Source organism: Arabidopsis thaliana, chromosome 5 (genome assembly GCF_000001735.4).
Source record: "Arabidopsis thaliana chromosome 5, partial sequence".
In the NCBI taxonomy this organism is placed as follows: Eukaryota; Viridiplantae; Streptophyta; class Magnoliopsida; order Brassicales; family Brassicaceae; genus Arabidopsis; species Arabidopsis thaliana.
This window is the reverse complement of record NC_003076.8, coordinates 4202169-4217444: the sequence shown is the minus strand read 5'-3', so window position 1 is coordinate 4217444 and position 15276 is coordinate 4202169. Positions and strand designations below refer to the sequence as shown.

Below are 15276 nucleotides of genomic sequence, written 5' to 3'. Positions count from 1 at the left end.
CGATAAGTCTTTAGAGGTTTTCGTCGCTCTCTTTCATCTTCTCACGTTCCAGAGTCAATACGCCTTATTTATTCTTTTTCTTCCGATTATTTTTATTTGTGTTATCACACGTTTTGTCAGTGCTGCCGATTTTTAATGTCGATGTATTTTTCAAGCTGACTAATTTGCCCCTCTGTCCACCTTTCATATACGACCTTACCCTTCTTTTGGCCTTTAATCTCAGAAACACATATTTAACATTTTCAAATTTTTTGAATCGAATCTTGAAACGAAATATGAGAACACTAATGTATAGTGGATTTATTATATTGGATTTAACATGTATAGTGGATTCATCATTACTGTATTATCTATATTTTTTTTCTTGCATAAAACTAAATGGCCGAAACTTTAAGTCGTTTACAGCCCACACTAGTTAGTACCCTTACATAAGAATATAATTGAACCTATAGTTGAAAAGCCCCTTAAGGTAGTAAACCCATTTAGAGAAGAAAAGCCCATTTGAAGAAGTAAATCTGTAAATGAAACGGTTGTTCTTGTTGTCGTTCATTTCCAATACCATCCATAGTTTGCGTAAGGTTTGCTCGCCAAAGTCGTCGGATTCTGAATTCTAAACGCCGAGATCCGATGATACGAGTGATTGTTTCCGGCGAACTATGAGTGTTTTGAAGCAGGTTACGTGTAGAGAGAGCATCGATTGATGAATAAAAGCCAGGTTAGTGGTCTCGTATCGATTACTTGGTTCAGAAAAAAAAAGTAAAATCAATGGGCCAAATTTATTAAAATAAAATTGCAATGGAAGCTTCAACCATGAAACAGGAATACAAAACCAAACTCAAAAAAACAGTAAAGCTTCTTAATCAACAACAACAAGCGACTTATACTCATCTTTAGAAATAGCAGTCTCCATCATCATCACAGGATCAATCTCTCCATCATGTTCCAAAAACATTTTCATCAAATTCTTCGAAAAGCCACTCACCAAAGCCACTCCTTTCTTGTTTCCCGGCACCGGCGTTGCTCTCGAATCCCTCAAGTTCCAAAACACTATCTCCGGCACAACGTCTCCATACCCATTCTGTTTATACTTCCTCACAATCACTTCATAATCCGTTTCCCATCCATTACTTGGATTACTTGGAGGCTGCCTTAAAAATGCATAGCCTGGTCTTGAATAATGTGACGACGACGCCGCTTGATCAAACTCCATATCACTGAACACAAACACCCTCTTGATCATCTCTTCCGGCTTCAGCTTCTCTTGTACGGCCACTCCAAGAATCAAATCAAACACTTTCTGAAAATCAGTGTTCATACCCCATTGCATTTTTTTAACAAACTCTGTTTTTGAGTACAGATCGTCTCCTTTCACCAAATGCAACTCCGGATTTTGGCTGAAAGTTATTAGCTTTCCTTTCCATGGCTCTTCAGATAGCTCAGAGACTAGCAGACCCAAAGCCACACAAACCTCCATTGGTTCACCATTCATAGACCCTGAAACGTCACAGACAGCTATACAATTCCTCAAAGAACCTTTCTCTTTCATATCATCTACCGTTCTCTTCCATTGCAGCTCTGCTACTTGTCCACCGTCTCCACCGTCTAACTCTCTGATTATCTCATGAGGCAACACAGCACCAGCAGCTACCTTGGTTTTCCCCGCCTTTGCATCGTCAAGATATTGCTGAAACCTCTCTGCGTCGTGCTTCAAGAATATCTCCTTGTACGACTTCATCGCCACTGATGCTACACGGTTGTACGGAAGAATATCCCAGTTTCTCGCTCCCATATATACTTCAGGCAGTTGCAGAGTTTTACGCAGAGGAACAAGAACATCTTTCCTTAGCCGATCACGAACTCTGTATGCATAGTGAGCTTCTACAACGCCTTCGTATTCAGGGAATGATTCTCGAGTAAAGATCTTCCTAGCAATGCTCTCGCAGAGAAGAGTTGCTTTGTCAAACGAAGAGTCAAGCGATGGACACCATTTAGCAGCAAGAGAGATTTCGTTTGGTTTGTCCGATGTCAAAAACTCAAGATCTTTCTTTAGCTGATTTGCGAATAGATCAGAGACGCGTTCGTGGAGATATCTATAGTCTGGATCGCAAGAATATCTTGTAAACGCGTCCTTCCCCATCGAAACCTTCTTTTTCTTCCGATCCAAGCTTGCTCTGGCTTTCTCGGCTTGATTCTTCCTCTCAGCGTTGGCTACTCTCAACGCCCTCGTCGCCACTGGCTTCCTTTTACTACTGGGGCGACTAGATCCACGTCCACGACCACCATAAAGACGACCATGATAACAATGACCATCATAAGGAGCTCTTCTATCTAGAGCTTCACTTTTCCTCTTGAACCTTTCTGATTTCTGGATCTTCCGGATTTCAGATCCTTGTAGAATCCGGTAAAGAAGCTCTGGAAAATCTTTAAAGTATCCAAATTGAGAAAGAGACTCGAGGTTACAAGCTAGGGTTTTGGGATGACGACCATGGAGCCATAAAGCCGCCGTGTAAAACCCTTCCTTGTCGGATTTTCCGGTGCCACGGACTCCACGAAGATTACAGATAAGCTTGAGTGTGGTCAAGGCGTCGTGGTCCCAAGCACCTTGTAACCACTGCTCGAGAGAGTGTTTAGGCGTGCTTGGAACAACGTGGAAGAAGAAGTCGAGGCAGGGGTTGCCTGAGGAGAGGTAAGTGGCGGATTTATTCTCGGTGTAGCCCATCGGAGGAGAGTTGACGTTGTTGACTCTAGCTGAGTTGTTGAAATTTGAAACCATAGCGTCCATGAAAGGGTCGCTGGGACCAGAAGTTGTGGTGGGTTTTGGGAGGAGAGAGTTGGGATCTCTGAGCTCAGGTGGACCAAGCAGAGGAGAAGGAGACATGGTTTGTTGTTTAGAAATTAGAAGTGATAGATGACAAAAAATGATTTAGAAGAAGATTGTGTTATTGAATTGAGGAGACTAGAGGCTGCACCTAATATAGATGTGAAATAAGCCGACTACCTTAGCTAGGGCTTCCGAAAGTTGTCACAAACTAATAAGGATAACATCTATTCACAAAAGATATGAGTATATTAAAGTTATCCTTAGAGGTTGTGTCGGTCTTTATGCAATTCACTTACTTGGGGATCAAGTTGTTTGGAAAGACTTTCTTTTTTTTAGGATGGAAAGACTTTTTTACCTTAAATTTGTATTATAATTGTCAAAGTTGATTGGTTAGAGATCCCTTTTTTCCGTGGAGGCGAAAGAATCAACAAGTTTAAAAGTCTCATTTATTAATGAAATAATATCTCTAGGATTCAGTCGACCACTTGTCATCTCAAGCACTATAAAACCATCATTATTGATAGTTTTTTAGGTTAGTTCTTAGATAAAATAAATCTTAAATTTAATATTATAATTCAATTAAATGTTAAAAATGGCTCTTATATAAGAGTCAAATCTAATATTTCTTAGGTTAATTCTTAGATAAATTAGATATTAAATATAATGTTTTAATTCAATTAATCTTAATTTTTAGATAAAGTAAATATTAAATCTAATTGTTTGTCATATTTGTTTAAAATTTTATATCCTATATATATCAAATTTTATGAGTTGTAATAATTATTAAGTTTTTAAAAATTAGAATATTTTTAATTTTTTTTTTATTTTTAAGAACTCAAGTTAAGAGTCCACCATTGCATATTGCCAAAAATTTAATCTTTTAATCAAATTTTTAACTTCAAAATTTTCAAAATCAATTACAAAAATATTCATAAGAACTATATTAAAATTATACTAAGAAACTACCGTTAATGATGCTCTAATATTTGCTCCAGAGGAATCTGACATTGTATTATGATGTACTATTTTCGAGTATTTTAAGGATTCAAACAGGAAACAACGTGGAAAGGACACTGAGAGAAAATTATATTTACAGAAATTTAAAAACATTATATTGCCTGCGATGCTAGCTGATGAGATTGCAGAAATTACTCTGCTGTACATGTGAATGTGGAGGCTGGTCAAGTATTTAAAAACTGGAAATGGATATTAAGGTAGAAGGAATCAGCATTGCAAAAGATCAAAATGAGCTTTCTGTGACCTTTCAAAAATTGAAAACTATACAAAGATTGTCAAAACTAATAGTGACTGTAGCTTGGGAGAAATTATTAATGTATAGAATTCAGCTCAAATGTATGCAATAACCATCAAAAAGAAACAAGTACTGCAAAAGAAATCAATGAATAAGTGAAACCAACTCTGAATCAACACACAAAAGTCCAGCTCTGGTATATAATTTACATAAACATATAGAAACATGAGAAGCAGCAGAAACCAACCACACAACTAAAGAAAAACATTAGAGGAATAGTATGTTTTTGTTGAAAGTTAAACTTGATTTTGAATCAAGTTTAATTATTGGATCAATTATCCAATAATTAATTATGGCCAAATCCAAGTTCTAGAGTTTTCTCTAGAAATATCATCATTTCCACCTCCTTAAAAGATTCTAGAAATTTTCTAGAATCATCTTCCACCTCCTTAAACATAAAAATCTAGATACTCTAATAGAATAATCTAGATACTCTAATAGAATAATCTAGATAATTTGAATAATGTAATCTAGATCTTATGTAAGAACTCTCTAGACTTAGGATTAAAATATTTTAGATATTTTGTAGTTTGGAGGCTATAAATACCTCCTCCCCCTCTCAAATGTTGCAATGTTGTGAAGTTGTATTCAAAGTTTAAAGCAAAGTAATAAAAGTTCTATTTCCTAAAAAACTCTCTCAAAACACTTAAACACTTTCTCCATTACCTCTAAAAGAATTTTACTCTAACAAAGTGGTATCAGAGCTTGAAGATCCTAAAGATGGCGAGTAACAATGTTCCCTTCCAAGTCCCGGTGCTCACAAAGAGCAACTATGATAATTGGAGTCTACGAATGAAGGCTATCCTAGGAGCACATGACGTGTGGGAGATAGTCGAGAAAGGTTTCATTGAACCGGAGAATGAAGGTAGTCTTTCTCAAATTCAAAAAGATGGTTTGAGAGACTCAAGAAAGAGAGACAAGAAAGCTCTCTGTCTAATCTATCAAGGATTAGATGAAGATACGTTCGAGAAGGTCGTTGAAGCTACGTCGGCGAAAGAAGCATGGGAGAAGCTTCGAACCTCTTACAAAGGTGCCGATCAAGTCAAGAAAGTACGTCTTCAAACTCTAAGAGGAGAATTTGAAGCACTACAAATGAAGGAAGGTGAACTCGTCTCCGATTACTTCTCAAGAGTGTTGACGGTTACTAATAACCTTAAAAGAAACGGAGAGAAGCTAGATGATGTGAGAATCATGGAGAAAGTTCTTAGATCATTGGATCTAAAATTTGAACATATTGTCACCGTCATTGAAGAAACAAAAGATTTAGAAGCTATGACAATAGAGCAACTTCTTGGGTCATTACAAGCTTATGAAGAAAAGAAGAAGAAGAAAGAAGATATCGTCGAACAAGTCTTCAAAATGCAAATTACAAAAGAAGAAAACGGCCAAAGTTACCAAAGAAGAGGTGGTGGTCAAGTACGAGGACGAGGTCGTGGTGGATATGGAAATGGACGTGGTTGGAGGCCACATGAAGACAACACAAACCAAAGAGGTGAAAACTCATCAAGAGGTCGTGGGAAAGGACACCTAAAATCAAGATACGATAAATCAAGTGTCAAATGCTACAATTGTGGGAAGTTTGGACATTATGCTTCTGAATGTAAAGCTCCTAGCAACAAAAAATTTGAGGAGAAGGCCAACTACGTTGAAGAAAAAATTCAAGAAGAAGACATGTTATTAATGGCTAGCTACAAGAAAGATGAACAAGAAGAGAATCATAAGTGGTACCTCGATAGTGGTGCAAGTAATCACATGTGCGGGAGAAAAAGTACGTTCGCGGAGCTTGATGAATCGGTGAGAGGAAATGTGGCTTTAGGAGATGAATCGAAGATGGAGGTAAAAGGTAAAGGAAACATTCTCATTCGATTGAAGAATGGAGATCATCAATTTATTTCCAACGTTTACTATATTCCGAGCATGAAGACAAACATCTTGAGCCTTGGACAACTCTTAGAGAAAGGTTATGATATTAGATTAAAAGATAATAACCTTTCAATAAGAGACCAAGAAAGCAATCTCATTACCAAGGTGCCAATGTCGAAAAATAGAATGTTTGTCCTCAACATTCGAAATGACATTGCACAATGTCTTAAGATGTGTTACAAAGAGGAGTCTTGGCTATGGCATCTTCGATTCGGACATCTAAATTTTGGAGGATTGGAGTTGCTTTCAAGGAAGGAAATGGTGAGAGGGCTACCTTGTATAAATCATCCAAATCAAGTGTGTGAAGGATGTCTACTTGGAAAGCAATTCAAAATGAGCTTTCCAAAGGAGTCAAGTTCAAGAGCACAAAAACCGTTGGAGCTAATACACACCGATGTGTGTGGTCCGATCAAGCCGAAATCACTTGGTAAAAGTAATTACTTCCTTCTCTTTATTGATGATTTTTCAAGAAAAACATGGGTATATTTTTTGAAAGAAAAATCCGAGGTGTTCGAAATTTTCAAAAAGTTTAAAGCCCATGTTGAGAAGGAGAGTGGTCTTGTGATCAAAACCATGAGATCCGACCGTGGAGGAGAATTTACATCCAAGGAGTTTCTTAAGTATTGTGAAGACAACGGCATTCGAAGACAATTAACGGTGCCAAGATCCCCTCAACAAAATGGTGTAGCGGAAAGAAAGAATAGAACAATTCTTGAGATGGCAAGGAGCATGCTCAAAAGTAAGAGACTACCAAAAGAGTTGTGGGCGGAAGCGGTCGCGTGTGCGGTTTATCTATTAAATCGATCTCCAACAAAAAGTGTCTCCGGAAAAACACCACAAGAAGCTTGGAGCGGAAGAAAGCCCGGTGTTTCTCATTTAAGAGTCTTTGGAAGTATTGCTCATGCTCATGTACCGGATGAGAAGCGGAGCAAACTAGATGACAAAAGTGAGAAGTATATCTTCATTGGTTATGATAACAACTCCAAAGGCTACAAGCTCTATAATCCCGATACGAAGAAGACAATTATTAGTCGAAATATAGTGTTCGATGAAGAAGGAGAATGGGATTGGAACTCAAATGAAGAAGATTATAACTTCTTTCCACATTTTGAAGAAGATGAGCCGGAGCCAACAAGAGAGGAGCCACCAAGTGAAGAGCCTACTACACCACCAACTTCACCAACAAGTTCTCAAATAGAAGAAAGTTCGAGTGAAAGGACTCCGCGTTTTAGAAGTATACAAGAGCTCTATGAAGTAACCGAAAATCAAGAAAACCTTACCTTATTTTGTTTATTTGCGGAGTGCGAACCCATGGATTTCCAAGAAGCCATTGAAAAGAAGACTTGGAGAAATGCCATGGATGAAGAGATCAAATCAATACAAAAGAATGACACATGGGAGTTAACTTCACTTCCAAATGGACACAAGGCAATTGGCGTGAAGTGGGTGTATAAAGCAAAGAAAAACTCTAAAGGAGAAGTGGAAAGATACAAAGCAAGATTGGTTGCAAAAGGTTATAGTCAAAGAGCCGGAATTGACTATCACGAGGTATTTGCTCCCGTTGCTCGTCTAGAAACGGTTAGACTAATCATCTCACTAGCGGCTCAAAACAAGTGGAAGATACATCAAATGGATGTCAAGTCGGCCTTCTTAAATGGAGATCTTGAAGAAGAAGTTTACATTGAGCAACCACAAGGCTACATAGTCAAAGGTGAAGAAGAGAAAGTCTTGAGGCTAAAAAAGGCGCTTTATGGATTAAAACAAGCCCCAAGAGCTTGGAATACTCGAATTGACAAGTATTTCAAGGAGAAAGATTTCATCAAGTGTCCATATGAGCATGCACTCTATATCAAAATTCAAAAAGAAGATATATTGATCGCATGCTTATATGTAGATGACTTGATATTCACGGGTAACAATCCAAGCATATTCGAAGAATTCAAGAAAGAGATGACGAAGGAGTTCGAGATGACGGACATTGGATTGATGTCTTACTATCTCGGAATTGAAGTAAAACAAGAAGACAATGGAATATTCATAACTCAAGAAGGCTATGCTAAGGAGGTACTTAAGAAGTTCAAGATGGATGACTCAAATCCCGTTTGTACACCAATGGAATGCGGAATCAAACTATCAAAGAAAGAAGAAGGGGAAGGAGTGGATCCAACAACCTTTAAGAGCTTGGTTGGAAGCTTGAGATACTTAACATGCACAAGGCCCGATATTTTATATGCGGTCGGAGTTGTTAGTCGTTACATGGAGCATCCAACAACAACTCATTTCAAAGCGGCAAAAAGGATTCTTCGCTATATCAAAGGTACCGTAAACTTTGGCTTACATTATTCAACTACTAGTGATTACAAGCTTGTTGGATATAGCGATAGCGATTGGGGTGGAGACGTAGATGACCGAAAGAGTACAAGTGGTTTTGTGTTTTACATTGGAGACACGGCTTTCACATGGATGTCGAAGAAACAACCAATTGTCACTCTATCCACTTGTGAAGCGGAGTATGTAGCGGCTACGTCATGTGTATGCCATGCTATTTGGTTAAGAAACCTCTTGAAGGAGTTAAGCTTACCACAAGAGGAACCAACGAAGATCTTTGTGGACAACAAGTCGGCAATAGCTTTGGCGAAGAACCCGGTCTTCCATGATCGAAGTAAACACATTGACACACGCTATCACTACATTAGAGAGTGTGTTAGCAAGAAGGACGTGCAATTGGAGTATGTGAAGACACATGATCAAGTAGCCGATATTTTTACCAAGCCTCTCAAGGGTGAAAACTTTATCAAGATGAGGAGTTTGCTTGGAGTAGCAAAATCAAGTTTAAGAGGGGGTGTTGAAAGTTAAACTTGATTTTGAATCAAGTTTAATTATTGGATCAATTATCCAATAATTAATTATGGCCAAATCCAAGTTCTAGAGTTTTCTCTAGAAATATCATCATTTCCACCTCCTTAAAAGATTCTAGAAATTTTCTAGAATCATCTTCCACCTCCTTAAACATAAAAATCTAGATACTCTAATAGAATAATCTAGATACTCTAATAGAATAATCTAGATAATTTGAATAATGTAATCTAGATCTTATGTAAGAACTCTCTAGACTTAGGATTAAAATATTTTAGATATTTTGTAGTTTGGAGGCTATAAATACCTCCTCCCCCTCTCAAATGTTGCAATGTTGTGAAGTTGTATTCAAAGTTTAAAGCAAAGTAATAAAAGTTCTATTTCCTAAAAAACTCTCTCAAAACACTTAAACACTTTCTCCATTACCTCTAAAAGAATTTTACTCTAACAGTTTTAACCAGACACAGAGCCGTGTGCGGTTTGAAAATCGGAGACACTGGTCAGCAGATGATGCGTAGCCTTCTCATAATTCACAAAACCCATGAACCAGAAGTCATGACCATCCACCGTCGTCAACTGAATATACTTCTCAGGTGGAGTCTCTTTCACCACCACCGGATTCACCGTCGCTACATTCGCCAAAGGTACAACCACCTGCCACAAAACCAAACACCAAACAACATTAGACCTACGTTAAAAACAATCTCCAAATTCATTCTTTTACAAAAGCAAGACTTTACTTACCCTGTAGTAGCTCCAAGATTCTTGACCAGAAGGTGCTGTGAAGTACAGAGGACGATCGCTACAAAAAGCGACACGAGCATTCGAAAGATAGACAGTTCCAGCAACAGGACCTGTCGTCGTCGAGAGATAACAAGCGAAAGTTTTCTTCAGCGTCTCGTTTGGCTCTGTTCCGAAAATCTGTCTGAAAAGCGACTCGAATCCTCCTTTTGTTATCGCTTTGGCCGTCAAATTAACCTTCCCCCACGCCGTTTCCGACATAGACGGTCCTGTCTTCACTGCAAAAAAAAAAAAAAAAACCAACAAAATTCGTCAAAGACTCAAACTTGCTTTGTCCAAATGCTCCAATTAAGTGGAAGGAGACTTACGATTGTGCCAGAGGTTACGTGCGACGGTTTCTGCCTTGCGACTCCAGGTATGGAACATTCCGATGACTGGCTCGAGAGGGTTGTTAGTTGTTGGATGTTCGACAGGAGAGTAGATGACGTACGGTTGGTACTGCGTCTGCTGGTTATCTCCAGCGACCCACGCCGCCGCCTGTTGGTTATCGGGATGAGCAACTGGAGCTGCCGGAGCTCCCATCACGTGAGTACCCCATTTCTTCTGATCCGGAGACGATGAAGAAGGTTCTGGTTGGTGCTCTGTTTCTAGAGTTTTGGGTTGCTCTTGATCAATGATGATCTTAGGTTGGTCTTCTTGTGATCCTGTCATGGCTGAAATTTTCTGAATTTGGTTGATGATTCTGAAACGTTCTTCGTCTTCTATTGAAATGGATGTGATGGATTGTGTTGAACTTGGTTTTTTAATTTATAAGATTGGATTATACATATATAAAACGCGGTTTTGATGATGTTACCTTTGGGATTAAGAGTTGGACTATTTTAGGCTGAATTTTGACATTTAGTTTAATCCTTAACCAATAAGATAAGAACACATAATGGTTTTAGAATGTTCTTGATAAATACAAGATTTTAGAAAAGTCTCTGTGTCATTCAATGATTACATTTTGCTGAATCTTCTTGTAATTACAGTAATGAAGAAGATAATAAATAAGGTGATTGTGACATGGACTCTCTGCTATGTCGGCAAAGAGGCCTAAACAACACGTTCTTCTTTTGTAGTCCAACACGTTCTTCTTTTGTAGTCCATCGCTTGTTTGTTACCGTCAAACTCAAACTTCACTTTTAAAAACGAACCTTGCAATTTAGACGAAAGCTAGAACGAACAGGTCTAAGACAATTATTAGGCCTTTTGAGCCCAATATCTGTATTAAGTATTTAAGTTTATAAACAAAAGGCCCATTAAGTGTGGAGTCTCTATCTTCTAGAGGAAAGAAAGAATCAAAGAATCGTTGAAATCAAAATTGCGATTAATCTCAAATTAAGTACACACGCGTAATCGTCAGAGATTTGGAACTTTCCTTGAATCTCCATCGTCTTCCGCGTAATTTCCCTGGGAATTTTCATAGCGGAAAGGGAATTAAATAAATACTCTTCGAATCAGCTTCGTCTGTTTCTCTCGTTGTGATTGATTTGCTTTATCTTCGAAATCGTTGAGTTTGACCGTAAAAACTAAAAACAAAGGAGATGGCGAAAGAGGGAACAACGGTGATCGGAGTTCCATATTACGCGGGGCAGAATCCGTATCAGGCCGGAATTGTGCCGCCGAATGCTATCTATGGTGATCCGTTGGGTGCTCCGATTCAGCAAACGATTTATCGAGACACTCCTGCTCCTTTCAATTGCCTTTATTGCGGCAACACTGGTCTCACCAATCTCAGGTATATTCACTTATACGATTTTAGAGTTTATTGTTCGCGAATCGTTCTATGACTCGATTACAAGAAATCATCGAGGAAATGTGCAATCGGCAATTTCGGATCCATGTCAATTGATCTCATACTTGGAAGCAATATAGTAGAAAAATTAGCGCCTCTAATCATTGCCAGTGGTTTAAGGTTTTGAGTATTGGATTTTTGGTTTCAGGATTCTCAAACTTGTTCATTTTGATTGGTGTGTTTCATTAGCTATAGAATGTTTGATACTTCTATATGAACAAGCTGTTATAAAACTTAAATCACTTAAAAGGAAGGCTGAAAGAACTCCATTGATCCAGCCTGTTATTGTTAAGCTTTCTCAACAAATATACTTAAGCTGCAAAGATAAAGCTACCTGCTTTGTGACTCTTTCTGTTGGTAACAACATCTTTTCCTTAGTAGTGGAGTTATTTAGATGGTGCTTCACTTCAGTATCTCTTCTATTTTGATACTGGCGGTGATTGGTTTTAATGAAGTTAGTCTGCTTTACGTTTTCTCGTTTCTCGGCATTCATGTTTAGGGCTTACATTTTTCATTCTACCGAAACAATTTTAAGAGCATGAGACTGTACTATTCCTTTGTGATAACCTGTGGTTTTATGTGAAAATATTCATTGTAACAACCTGTGGTTTACATCTTCTTTGTTTGTGATATATATTTTTTTTTATGGATGTGAAACAGATCGAAACCTGGTGTAGCTGCTGTTGTTGCTTGCATGATGCCGTTTATGCTTGGTTTCTGCTTTCTCTGCCCTTCAATGGATTGCCTCTGGAACAAACAGCACCATTGCCCTCAGTGTGGGAACAAGGTACTTTTATATGTCTTCTTCATGCCTGCTACTCGTGTGCGTTTTTTTTTTCTCTGTATGGAAGATTGTTTCATTCATATGATTGATTTGTTTACAGGTTGCTGACTTTGAGAAATCAGATCCCTGCCTGGTGATGGATCCGCCACAGTGGAAGCAACCTAGTTTCGCACTCCCAGCATGATAAGATGCATTCTTTTCTCTTGTGATTAATATTGCTTGTGAAGTTGAGTCGTTCTGTTGCATGTACTGGAAAAAAACTAAGATCCAGAATAACCCTATAGAATGTGTGAGAAATGAAATATTTATTCTTCTGTATCGTTTCACTGATTCATGAATGAACCGTCTATTGTCTAGTCTCTTGTGCCTTCTTGGCTATGACTCAACAAGGCTCTTATCTTCACGTAGAGAGATTATTCGTCTTTGAAATTTCACAGGCAGGGATGGTGTGAATCGTGTGATGGGCCAGTGACGAACAAGCTGCCCAGTTTGAACCCGGCTCTCTGGTTTGAGTGTTCAAGATCTATCCTGGTTTTTGGTATATGAACGATGGGGACAGTGCTTGGTTAATCTAGAAACTACATAGGAAAATGACGGATTCATTGGGTTTACAGTTTACTAGACCAGATGTGGTGGGGTTTGGGTACAAAAGGGCCAGACTGGTTTTCGAAGTTGCAAAATGGAAAAACTGATCAGCAGGCGGGATAGGACGGGGCTGGTCCACAGGCTACAGCCTACAGGTTGATCATACATACCTAAAACCTATAATCAGTTTAGGCAGATATAGTAGCCTTACAAGTTAGAACTATCTCAATTCATAAGTCCCAAGTCCCTAAGCCCTCCTTTGCCATGGCTCTTTGTGAAACTAGCACTTTAAGATAATCGCATTTTCTCTCATCTCCTTGGGCCTCTCACAAACTAAATTTTGTGGGCAACTTCAATCTTGGTTTCTAGTATATGTGCAAAGATATTAAAATCAGTATAAAATTAGTTAGTGTTAGTATTTGGAGTTTATAAATTTAAAAATATCTACTACTTCAATCTTGGTTTCTAGTATATGTGCAAAGATATTTATTACTCTTTTCTTAGATTTTTCTCTATAGCAACAAAGAATTTTTTGTTGCTAAATTTTGAAGAATCATAAATTTGACTCTTCTGTTCTGCCTGAAGGGTCTTAGAAAAGTATAACACTTCTCGTATGAGTCTTTGATTAAAGTAACATCAAGTCATGTAAATAATCCCTCAGCAACTTGAAGAAGTTTGATTTTTTCTTTTTTGGAGTTTGATAGACCGATGAATAGGGAGTTGCGTGCAAAGGTAAAAAGGCAGATAATTTTTAGTGCAGTACAGGTGTGCAACTGTAGTTGTCACCAAGCATATGCCTTGTCTGCTGGTTTAAATGTTCAATAGCTTCTAATCACAAAAGCCTCTTCTGTTTTGTTGGAATCTGTTAACAGTGAGAGTTGCCTCTTCAGCGTGTGAAGTGGCTTTGTTAGGTTCTTTGGGACCAGTTTTTTAGATGTCTATCTATAGCAAGAATTTTAAGGCTTTGATGAAGTTTTGTGATTAGTTCTTTGCTATAAATGTCTAATCATGCCTCAAAAATAGTCAATTAAGGAAGATACAACTGAATCTTTAATGGGGTCCATGGGTTTACAAAATTTTCAAGAGATGTGTAGGATTTTGCTTAGAGATTGGAGAAAAAAAGAGGACCACAAGAGGAAAGCTAAACATGTGATGTAAGTAAAACTGCTTCTATATCAAACCCATTTGTTATTTGTCATTATGTCTCAGAAAGCTGAAGCTGATCCTCAAGTCACTCCCTCACAAGGGGTTTTGCTTCTTCGCACGCAACCTCTACACAAAATATCAAACACTATCTTTTTCTCGCGTGTTTTTCTTTATATTTTAGTAGCCAAGAGATTCCGAATCTTACTGATAAAAATGTCTTTGGACTGGAGATCAAAGCTTGTAATTTTGTTCTCTTTTTCAATTGGTTGGTTTAAGACTTAACTTGGCCTACCTCCCACAATAGATTTAACCGGTTGAATTACCAACTTCAAAGTTTCCTTCTTAACGTTTTGTATCCGACTGGTGATCAAAATAGACATTGGGGTCTTAATTAAGTAATTAAGGTTTGTGTTGTCATCACATCTCAAGTTTGCTTAGAGTCTAGGCAACATGTCTTTGGGGACTGACGTCACCCTCTTCTTTTAAGTGCTTCGTAATAGGGCTTATGGGAACAGGCAAGAGCCATAAAGAGATTCTGACTCTTAAACCTAAATAAAACTATATTGATGAATATATTATAGGTAGATTCTCTTGCAATTGGGTTTATTTGAGTTTGCTTACCCAACTAGGTTCATTCTTGTTTTATGTAGTTTAATTATGGTGTGGTGGTTGGGAGAAAAAAAAAATGAAAATAATTGGATTTTAAGAGATTTATATGGATTTTTGATAAATGATGATGCACTTTCCCCACATTCATAGTGTTTCTTGTGAAAATGTTCTTTATACTAAATCTCGTTTTATGCGGTGTCTTTTTTTCTTTTTGTTCTCAATTTTGTTTGGCTAATTATCTCTAGACGAAAGGGTAAATGGTCGATATTTTATATCAAGTTTGGATCTGGATCGGTTGGATCAAGTCTTATAGGAGTTTGTTGACTACGCTTCCGCACGTTTTAATTTTTAATTAATGACCAGTTTGGAGATGGAGTTTAGGAAAATTGGAAAAAAAAAATCGTTTTTTTGTTTTATGTAGCTAAATACTTCACTGATTTCGAATCAACAATACGTTTACATTTGTGTATATGCATTTAGCATTTGAGTGTGTGTCATTTGTGGTAGAATTCACATTTACGATTGACATGCATGCAATAGTAATAAGTAAGATGTCTTATTGACTGCTGTTACTAGTTTTTTCTTCTTTCTTTGTGATCAGAATATTCTGGACTTTTCCCTATATATAGTTACCCTAGGTTTGATAATACTTGTAACGGGTC

At 37.8% G+C, this 15276-nt stretch overlaps 3 protein-coding genes, 2 long non-coding RNA genes and 1 pseudogene across 8 annotated transcripts; 3 read left to right on the top strand and 3 right to left on the bottom strand.

Annotated features, from left to right (window-relative positions):
- Positions 1-536: 536 nt before the first annotated feature.
- Positions 537-3490, bottom strand: AT5G13210 (Uncharacterized conserved protein UCP015417, vWA). Its single transcript, NM_121324.3, has one exon. The coding sequence runs from the start codon at positions 2876-2878 to the stop codon at positions 857-859; it is 2022 nt and encodes a 673-aa protein (NP_196825.1). The 5' UTR covers positions 2879-3490; the 3' UTR covers positions 537-856.
- Positions 3491-4853: 1363 nt separating this feature from the next.
- On the top strand, positions 4854-8924 carry AT5G13205 (annotated as a pseudogene; the record flags this gene model as incomplete). Its single annotated transcript has 1 exon — positions 4854-8924.
- A 231-nt stretch (positions 8925-9155) lies between these two features.
- Positions 9156-10707, bottom strand: AT5G13200 (GRAM domain family protein). Of its 2 annotated transcripts, NM_121323.4 has the most exons (3): positions 10022-10661; positions 9657-9931; positions 9156-9566 (listed from the first exon to the last, which is right to left on the bottom strand). In NM_121323.4, the coding sequence occupies exons 1-3, from the start codon at positions 10362-10364 to the stop codon at positions 9366-9368; spliced, it is 819 nt and encodes a 272-aa protein (NP_196824.1). In that variant the 5' UTR covers positions 10365-10661; the 3' UTR covers positions 9156-9365. The 2 variants fall into 2 exon arrangements, with proteins under 2 accessions (NP_196824.1, NP_001330875.1); NM_001343259.1 differs by having other exon boundaries at positions 9156-9931; positions 10022-10707.
- A 262-nt stretch (positions 10708-10969) lies between these two features.
- On the top strand, positions 10970-13360 carry GILP (GSH-induced LITAF domain protein). Of its 2 annotated transcripts, NM_121322.2 has the most exons (3): positions 10970-11433; positions 12151-12277; positions 12375-13360. In NM_121322.2, exons 1-3 carry the CDS (start codon positions 11240-11242, stop codon positions 12456-12458), a joined length of 405 nt encoding a protein of 134 aa, NP_568286.1. In that variant the 5' UTR covers positions 10970-11239; the 3' UTR covers positions 12459-13360. The 2 variants fall into 2 exon arrangements, with proteins under 2 accessions (NP_568286.1, NP_001330776.1); NM_001343258.1 differs by having other exon boundaries at positions 10987-11433; positions 12151-13360.
- A 1156-nt stretch (positions 13361-14516) lies between these two features.
- On the bottom strand, positions 14517-14783 carry AT5G02015. The gene has a single exon (NR_142565.1). It is a non-coding gene; the product is annotated as an other RNA (long non-coding RNA).
- A 152-nt stretch (positions 14784-14935) lies between these two features.
- On the top strand, positions 14936-15245 carry AT5G01995. The gene has a single exon (NR_142564.1). It is a non-coding gene; the product is annotated as an other RNA (long non-coding RNA).
- The last annotated feature ends 31 nt before the right edge of the window (positions 15246-15276 follow it).

Excerpts from the sequence above, each read along its gene's own strand:
- GILP (NM_001343258.1), top strand. The coding sequence starts at position 11,240 with ATGGCGAAAGAGGGAACAACGGTGATCGGAGTTCCATATTACGCGGGG. Across the intron at positions 11,434-12,150 it reads ACTGGTCTCACCAATCTCAG|ATCGAAACCTGGTGTAGCTG; the intron begins GTATATTCACTT and ends GATGTGAAACAG.
- AT5G13200 (NM_121323.4), bottom strand. The coding sequence starts at position 10,364 with ATGACAGGATCACAAGAAGACCAACCTAAGATCATCATTGATCAAGAG. Across the intron at positions 9,932-10,021 it reads ACGTAACCTCTGGCACAATC|TGAAGACAGGACCGTCTATG; the intron begins GTAAGTCTCCTT and ends TTTTTTTTGCAG. Across the intron at positions 9,567-9,656 it reads AATCTTGGAGCTACTACAGG|GTGGTTGTACCTTTGGCGAA; the intron begins GTAAGTAAAGTC and ends GTTTTGTGGCAG.
- AT5G13210 (NM_121324.3), bottom strand. The coding sequence starts at position 2,878 with ATGTCTCCTTCTCCTCTGCTTGGTCCACCTGAGCTCAGAGATCCCAAC.